Source organism: Acanthamoeba castellanii, assembly GCF_000313135.1.
Source record: "Acanthamoeba castellanii str. Neff unplaced genomic scaffold scf7180000084728, whole genome shotgun sequence".
NCBI classification, from domain to species: Eukaryota; Discosea; order Longamoebia; family Acanthamoebidae; genus Acanthamoeba; species Acanthamoeba castellanii.
In genome coordinates, this window is record NW_004457588.1 from 11,538 (window position 1) to 19,529 (window position 7,992).

Consider the following 7,992-nt stretch of genomic DNA (forward strand, 5'->3'; position numbering starts at 1 on the left):
ACTCGCCCAGCGAGACGGCGTGCATGAAAGGATGCGGGTCGGTCAGCATCTGGTCCACGGTCGGGCCGTAGAGACATATGTGGAATCTGAGCACCGCGCCGCTGTTCTTCTCGCCAAAGTACTTGACCGCGCGCGTGTGGCACGGGTGGCTGGCCAGCCCGGGAAACACGACGCGGCTGAGGCACGGGACCGTCTCAAGAAACCTGGCCACCTGTTAAAACACGGCACGCGACCCACGTCAGCTTAGGACAAGAGACGAGGTCGGAAGACGAGTGTGGAGGCAAGACGCACTTCGAGAGCGGTGGCGGTGGCGTGGTGCATGCGCAGGCGAAGTGTCTCCAGGCCCTTGCTGACGAGCCAGCAGGACATGGGCGTGGGCGACCCGCCTCCGACCGAGCGCCAACGCTTCACGCGCTGCGTTATATCTCCCTGATCGGCTGTCAGTTGTGTAGTGGGCGTGGCGTGGCGTGAGCGTGTTGAGTGGTGCGTGTCGTGTCGTGTCGTGTTAGGATTGAGCAAAAATCGTTGCGAACGAAAGACATGCCGAACCTTGCTTCTTTCTGAAGACCACGTCTCCGAGGAGAACATCCCCCTTCCCGCTCAAGTACTTGGTGCCCGATTCGATTACGATGTCTGGTACGCAGTTGGTCGCAATGTTACCGGGGGGGGGAATATTAAAAGAGAGAACACGACGAACGGAAGAAAGAAGGGGCGGACGGCCCATCGCATCGCTCGAAAAGGCGATCTCATGCCCACGGACAAGGAGCAGGAGGCACTCGACATGCTCGGCAAGGACAAGGTGAAGTGGCGGGTTGTATTTGTGGTACCACAGTGAAAAAAACGCGCCCGTTATTGCACTTTTTCCCTCGCCCGTGGAAGACGGAGCTCTAGCAACACCCGCGGCACACAGAGGTGACTTGGATGAGCTGAAGAGGCTCTTTGAAAGGGGCGAGGCGAGGAATCCGAGTTGGTGTCTCAACATCGCCGCAGAGACAGGCAAACTGGATTGCGTCGAGTACGCCATCGCAAAGGGAGGCAGGACGTACTCGATGGCCATCATCACAGCCGCGAAATCGCAACAGTGGCACATCGTCGACTTTCTGGCCGAACGCTATACACTGGATCTCGAGGGGCTCAAGATCACCTCGATGCCGACGAGCACGAGCGCGTCCGTGAGGCCTCACGTCGCCCGCCAATTTCTGGTCTGTTGATGATCGAGACAACTTTATTTGCCGATCCGAGCTTCATGCATCACACCCACGATAAATAACAATCCCCCTTTTTTTAACTTCGGATTTAAACACCAGCAACAAAGGTCTCGTGGCGCAATCGGAGGCCAAGGTTGTCGGATCAAAGCCGACCGAGATCGGAACTCGCCATGGCTCAATGGGTGGAGCGCCAGTCCCATAAGCTGAAGGTTCGAGGTTCGACCCCCTCGTGGCGAGAATTTTATAGCGGCGGTGGGCTAATGGAAAGCCGCCTCCTTCGGGTGGAGATCGAGGTTCGACCCCTCGCTGCTGCGTCATTCCTTTTTGGCAGACGTCACCTATTTCATTCGCACGTGATGCATCTCGCTCTGGCCCAGGGGTGCACCGGGAACGGTTCGCTGCTTGATCCATGGTGTGTATTTCGCCAGCTCGGGGTGTTCCCGGATGCCGGCGATGAAAGCCATTCCATCCCAGAACTGCTCGCTGGGACCGTTGACGGGTCGGTAGATGCGATCCCAGTCGGTCCGGCCGAAGTCCTCATCCGATATCTCGCTGTCGTGCCCCACGCCCAGATCATTGAGTATGGTGTCCAGCACGGCTTGCATGCACTCGGCCGCGCTAAAGGCAAACCCCTGAGCGAGCACCAACCGCAAGGCATCGAGTTGGCACGAACAGCAGGCCAGAACGAATCAAACATTCTCGTGCCGTGGGATGAGTGGGTGGCATTGCGTTGGTCTCAAAGGAAGATAGGCAAAGCCATCGTCAAAATTACATGGGTAGCATGGCGTGGGAGGTTTTTGCATTGGCATCGGCAAGGAACGAAGATGGATTAACTTCTGGCCCTATGCCCTTCTGGTGTGCGCATCATGATGTTGCCACGCGTTGCACGCCTCCCAACCATTGCACCTGAAACGAGGTAACGGTTAGTAACGGTTTGAAATCGTGCCCTGTGTTTCATTGACCTAGTAACTCAGCCAATACATCGGGAGAGAACACTTGCATGCGGCGGGAGTTGTCGAGCACGTAGAGGTTGTCGTCGGCATCGAACGTGACCGCCGTCGGTCTTGTGAAAGTGGAACCGTCATCTCGTTCGAGCCAGCCGGTGATTCCCTTTACGCCGCAACACCCCTCTCGGTCGAATACCTGTACGCAGAAGCCGGTGGCCACGGCGACGTTGCCCTTGCTGTCGATGGCGATGCTCGAGGGGTTCATCATGTCGGGACCGAATGAGCGCCCCTTGTGGCCCTGGGCGTTATACACCGTAACGCCATAACTCGGGGAGTACCCGCCACATGCCGTGTAGATGTTCCCGGCCGCATCGACAGCAACCGTGCGGCCGGGCACCTCTACCACTCGGTTCGAATGTCCACCTTGATCGAGGGCCCGCCCGCCGCCTTCCTCGCCATTCGCAAGGTATAGGTTGCTCTGACTGTCCAAGCAAAGGCAAAACCACCGCCAGCAGGGTTTCGCCAGGGTACGTGTCAACGTCCCTTGAGCGGAGAAGACGAAGACATCGGTCCCGAATGTCGCAAAGATTCAGCCGTCGGGTGCCACAGCGATACCGCGGAGGCCGCCTTCGACCGAGCTGGCATGTGGTGGCTTCACCGTTCTCAGACGCTGTCCGGTTGCGCCGCTGTAGATCGCGATCGACCCGCAGTCGGTTCCAGCGTAGATGTTGCCCGTAGAGTCCAGAGCGAAAGGTCCGTGTTTTTGGCAGCCTTTGAGATGGAACATCCGCAACGGCAGGTGGGACACCTTGCCCTTGAGCATTCGATTCTCCTCTTCCAGCTTTGCGAGCCGCCGCCAAGCACCCACCGAAAGAAGAGAGGCAAATCGTTGTAGATAACCTAGAAGAAGAATGAAAAAACTGGAGTTTGTATGTCGTTCTTCTTCTCTATGTGTCTAAAATGAACAAATGAAGCCTTTTATGGAGCTCTTTTCAAAAAGTGGCCAGATCGCGCTACGTTCCGTATCGCTACCCGAGGTGTGACACGTGGCCTTCTTCTGCAACCTTTGCGTCGACGCCCGTGTGCGAACCAGAAGGTATCATGTCGACTTCTCCCACTTCTTGTTCTTCTTGCCGCAGCAGTGTTTCGGCAGGCAGCGAATGGCGAAGAGCGACCCGTTAGGATCATCGAAGCCGCCGGAGAAGCTCCTGAGCCCTGTCACGTCAATGCTCTCCGAGGCCAGATAGTCCACGCTGAGGTTGATCACCACATCAATCGTGCCAGCTCGCAAGGCGGCCACGAGATCGGCATCGGGTATCGTCGCATCCACGGCGGTAATTTCCAGGTTTGGTAACACGGAAGAATAGACGGTAGCGGCGCCTGTTGCAACATGTTAGCCACAGAACAAATGGAAGGGTAGGAGCCAGAATTCTCAGAACCTGCGGCGTTGGTGAAGGTGGTCAGCGTGGGGGCGGCTTGGAGGTCTGCAAAAGAGGTGAATGGAGAGTTATCCAGCACGGTGAAGACCCCCAAGCCGTCGAGAGTAGCGCAGGACTGTTGGGTGACACGCTTCCTGGCGATGCCCATGAACTCCCCGCCTTTGGAAACAAGGTATAAGAGAGCTAGCAAGATCACGCTTGGCATGCGGAAGGACGGACCTAACGAGAAGTCGGGACCTACAAGGTCGACGATACCAGCGATAAGCATCTCAATGGCGATGGTGGAGTTGTCCGGGAATGCCAACACCACCCGCGTCAAGGGGACGCCGTAGTGGTCGGAAATGATCGAAACCATCAGATTCATAAGTGGGCCTAGCTCAGGCTGGCACGAGGGTAAGAAGAATTAGAAGTTAAAAAAAATTCACCAAGCCTAAGGGGACGGTGAGGCTGATGTACATCATCGGGTGCGAAACTAATCATTCGAATGGTTCCACGGCTGAGTACGGTATCCAAGAGGGTGCCTGGTGTGCGTGCAGGGAACGGGAAGAGGCTCGGATTGGCGGCACAATCCAAGGGGATGAACACTGGTGGTTAAACAAAAAAGATGAAGGTTTTGAGATTCTTCTACGGCTAGAGGAGAGCGGAAGACATACGTTCTCCTGAGCTGAGTTCAGGTGCAAAGATCTCAGCGTAGCTACCATTGGCTTTAATGATGGCGAGAGCAGAGTCAAAAGCGTCCATCAGCGAAGTGTCCTACACAAGAAGGTAAGTGATACACCCTATCAGCATAAGATGGTTTGTAGCTGAGAGCCTACCCTGCATTCTTCAACTCCAAAGGGCAGAGGAGAAGGCGAAGAAGAACAGCAGGAGGAAGAGCAAGCCCAGCAGCAAGAAGCCAGGAGTAGGGCCAAAAGCAAGTAGCTCAGGGATTGTCTCATGGTTGTAATGTCGAACGGATGAAATAATAAATAAGATGATGATTTGACTCTTATAAAGTTGTTATTAAGTACTTTATCAGGAAGGTTTCTTAGAGCACCTTGCGGTCCAGGTCACTTGGGTTTATTATCTTCTTAACTTCGCGGTTTTCCAACTGATCTGGAAGTTGTGAACAAAGCGTAGCGTGCCCCAAGTCACATTGTAGATGGTGCACGAAATTTGCCGCACAAGTATACACTTGTGGTCCAAGCACATAACGAGGGTTGCTAGCTCAACGGTAGAGCGCTCGCCCGCAGAGCGAGCGGTTCCTGGTTCGATCCCAGGGCGGCCCTCACTCAAAACAACCACGGAAACAGTCTGGAGGCGGCCATCCCTGACGGGTCATGGTAGTGGTTGGGTTCGATTCCCACTCCGTGGAAAGGTGTTGGCACGCGGAAGGTGTGTGTTGTTGTGGGTGTGTCCCTCCAAAAAATGCTGCTGCAGCACACTCAAACGGCGAGCTCTGGAAGCGCCAGCGAAACCCAATCGACGCTTAGCTACCGGTGGTTGGATGTAATTGGTAGTGGCCTCACTCTTTTTGCTCATGATTGCGGGCAATAAGAAAAAGTAGAGGGGTTCCTTGGTGTGGGTGTAGTGGAACGGATCCTTGGGCCGGGGCGCGATCATCCACCTCGGATCATCGGGGCGGGCCTTGTCGGTGGTGCGCATCCAGCAGGGCCTCGCCGCGCTTTCGTCGCCCTTGTCCCTCATGCGCGTGTCGCGTTCCAAGGCGACCTTGAGCTTGTGGTCGATGTGGGCCACCATGGCCGACAGCATCTTGTGGGTGGAGCATCGCACCAGCAACGGCGACTGAACGTACCCGCCATCAATCTCGGTGATCGTGTGGATGATGGTGTCGACTGCGCGCTCGACCCAGCCATGCTCCATGAGCAGCCCGAGCGTCACCGAGAGATCCAAGGGCGCACCGCTGAACTCGAAACGCATGTCGTCCTGGTGCCCGTCAATGACCGGCAGATTCTTGGGCGGCGCCTTCTTGCGTTCGTAGATGGACGCACCCTTGGACCAATCGCTGTCGGCGAGGAGGAAGCCGGCATCGCGGACGCTGATGTGGCCCTCGCGAGTGAAGAGTCTGTTGCCAATGTCGCGATTCTTCTCGAGCCCGCCAAACACCTTCATGATGGCATCGGCGCGGCGCATGTCCGGCGGTATCCACGCAAAGGATGCGATGCGCGTACTATCGCCTCGCTGGACGACAAGCCGGGGTCCCGAGTAGAAGTTGTGGCTGAGTCGCTCGTGGAGCGTGGAGCGTCCGCGCTGCTCGAGATCGCGCACCATCCGCTTGATCATCTCGCCCGATTCGACGACCAGCGAGAGAAAGAGGGCGAACGAGGTGATGCCAATGGATATCGACACGTCGTTGCATTCGTCCAATCGTGCAGCCATCGCGGGCAGGATGTGCGAGAGCACGCCGGCCACGCCGTCGGTCTTCATCGATTCGACGGCGTGTGCCGACCAGTCGATCGTCCCGATAGTCGGCGATCGCGCAATGACGACGACGTACGGCGACTCGATGCTGTGCTCGATCTCGGGTCTGTCACTGGTGAACAGCGAGAGCACTTCTTTCTTGTGTTCCTTGGCCTTGAACCTTCGGGCAGCGCTGCGGCTCGGTGGTTGGTGCTGCATGGTCGCAAGTGGAATGCCCTCCGCAGCGTCCTGTTTTTCCGCTTGCGGAGTTATCGCCTAGTGAGTTCATATGGCCGCCGGATCACTCATTGTTTCGTCAAGCAGTGCCCCGCATACACGCACGCAACAATGTCCATTGCACTCGAGACCAAGGACGGCCAGGTTTTCCAAGTCCCCAGGGAGGTCGCCACGATGAGCGTCACCATAGCCAACATGCTGGCGGACGTGGAGGACGACGACAGCACCGATCCCATCATGCTCCCCAACCTGACTGGACCCAGTTGGAAGCCGACTCGAAATACAGCACCCGCACGTTCTCCTGAAGAAACATGAAGCACGAAGCACGATGAACAATGAACGATGAACGAAGGTGGTTCGTTATAACTCCGATACGCTGGCATTCACACAGCCGGGACACGCACGCACCTGTTCCACGCTCTTGATGACCGCTTCTGTGTCGCATATGTCGACAGTTATGACTTCGGTGCCGCTCATTTCGGTCATCTCCTGCAGGAGCCGCGGCACGTCGTTGTAGATCTCGTTCGCGCGCACCACCGCCCTGGGACCAACCGCCCAGCACATCCAACACGCTTAGTGGTTCGACACGCAATCACGCGTTGAGCAGCTTACACGCACTCCAAGGAATGATATGAATGTAAGCGGGAATGCGCACTTGTCTTTCCGCACCAGGGAGAGGAGGACGGCCGAGATGGCGGCCATGCCCGTGGCGAACACCACCGCCGAGGAGCCTGCAGTGGATGGGCGAGGAGCGATTAAGCCTGCGGCCAAGTCATCGCAGATCAAAAAAATAAAACAAAAGAACACAGAATTAAATAATACAATTAGTGTTAAATAAATCAAAAAATGAGGAGAGACCGCCGACCGTGGTGAAGTCGGGTGAGCTCCTTCTCGAGGAGGAGGTAGTTGGGGTTGTCCGACCGCGAGTAGTAGAAGTAGTTTCCCTGCCCGAGCAGCACACCAACCGACAGTCTCAGCTTGAGCCCATGTGTGGAGGCATCAGCAAGACTGGCGATCATTACGTACCTCCATTTCGTCTTGCCGCGTGGGCCAGTGGTAGTTGGTGGTGAGCGCGATGGGCGGGTTGACGCCAGTGTAGCGCGTGACGCGAAGATGGTGGTCGCCCGCATCGTCATCGGCCACCTCCGCCCCGTGAGCGGTCAGCCGGGCATTCAGCACCTCGGCCCTCGTCGCAGGGCTCGGTCCTTCAACTGGAAAAGATAAAATGAACCACTCATGTATTTTTAATAATTATGGAGATAGATTTTCTTTCAAAAGCAAGCAAAGGCATGAAGTGCGAACCTTGAGCAGCTTCCATCTTCACTTGCTTTAGTTTGAGGTGGTTGTTGGCTTTGCCGTAAAGTCGTCAAAATTCGCCTAACCGGCCAAAAACAATAATGAAATAATTAAAAAGAAAGATGGAGAAGGAAGTGGCAGCGCGGGTGTTTGCGGAGGTGGAGCATGTGGACCAGTTACGCGCGGCCATTCGGGGGTGCACCTACTTCGACGAACGCCGCGTAGACGACTACGTCGTGTTCAACTACAAGGTGCTAATCATTATTTTCTTTTTCTTTAATCGTGTTTTTGCTAATATTTTGAATATAAAAAGATGGGCCACGCCGATACCTTTCCAAACCCGGCCTTGGCTCCCGACCCCACCACCCGAGAACACTGGCTCCTCCGGTACCTCCTTTCCCATGTCTGTGCGACCTGCGGTGCACACGGCAGGGCGTGTGCGGTGGCTGATATATCATGGAATGT

At 56.0% G+C, this 7,992-nt stretch overlaps 3 protein-coding genes and 2 pseudogenes across 3 annotated transcripts in view; all 5 read right to left on the reverse strand.

The window, feature by feature from the left end:
- The window catches only part of ACA1_355470 (Cys/Met metabolism PLP-dependent enzyme superfamily protein), a gene marked incomplete at both ends in the record, with an annotated part of 1,658 nt that extends 934 nt beyond the window's left edge, over window positions 1-724 (reverse strand). The window contains 4 exons of the mRNA XM_004345299.1: window positions 17-211; window positions 292-437; window positions 550-633; window positions 718-724. Coding sequence (XP_004345349.1) covers window positions 17-211; window positions 292-437; window positions 550-633; window positions 718-724 — 432 coding nt within the window. The remainder of the gene's footprint in view (window positions 1-16; window positions 212-291; window positions 438-549; window positions 634-717) is intronic.
- An 822-nt stretch (window positions 725-1,546) lies between these two features.
- ACA1_355580 lies at window positions 1,547-2,420 on the reverse strand (annotated as a pseudogene).
- Window positions 2,421-3,254: 834 nt separating this feature from the next.
- On the reverse strand, window positions 3,255-4,631 carry ACA1_355590 (uncharacterized protein; the record flags this gene model as incomplete). Its single annotated transcript, XM_004345300.1, has 6 exons — window positions 3,255-3,535; window positions 3,595-3,753; window positions 3,814-3,976; window positions 4,051-4,178; window positions 4,248-4,347; window positions 4,410-4,631. Coding segments are annotated over 6 exons (1,053 nt in total), but the record flags the coding sequence as incomplete, so codon positions are not given.
- A 387-nt stretch (window positions 4,632-5,018) lies between these two features.
- ACA1_355600 lies at window positions 5,019-6,213 on the reverse strand (annotated as a pseudogene).
- A 253-nt stretch (window positions 6,214-6,466) lies between these two features.
- Window positions 6,467-7,549, reverse strand: ACA1_355610 (cystathionine betalyase, putative; the record flags this gene model as incomplete). Its single annotated transcript, XM_004345301.1, has 6 exons — window positions 6,467-6,532; window positions 6,640-6,772; window positions 6,887-6,962; window positions 7,097-7,175; window positions 7,258-7,436; window positions 7,534-7,549. The coding sequence occupies 6 exons, from the start codon at window positions 7,547-7,549 to the stop codon at window positions 6,467-6,469; spliced, it is 549 nt and encodes a 182-aa protein (XP_004345351.1).
- Between the last annotated feature and the right edge of the window lie 443 nt (window positions 7,550-7,992).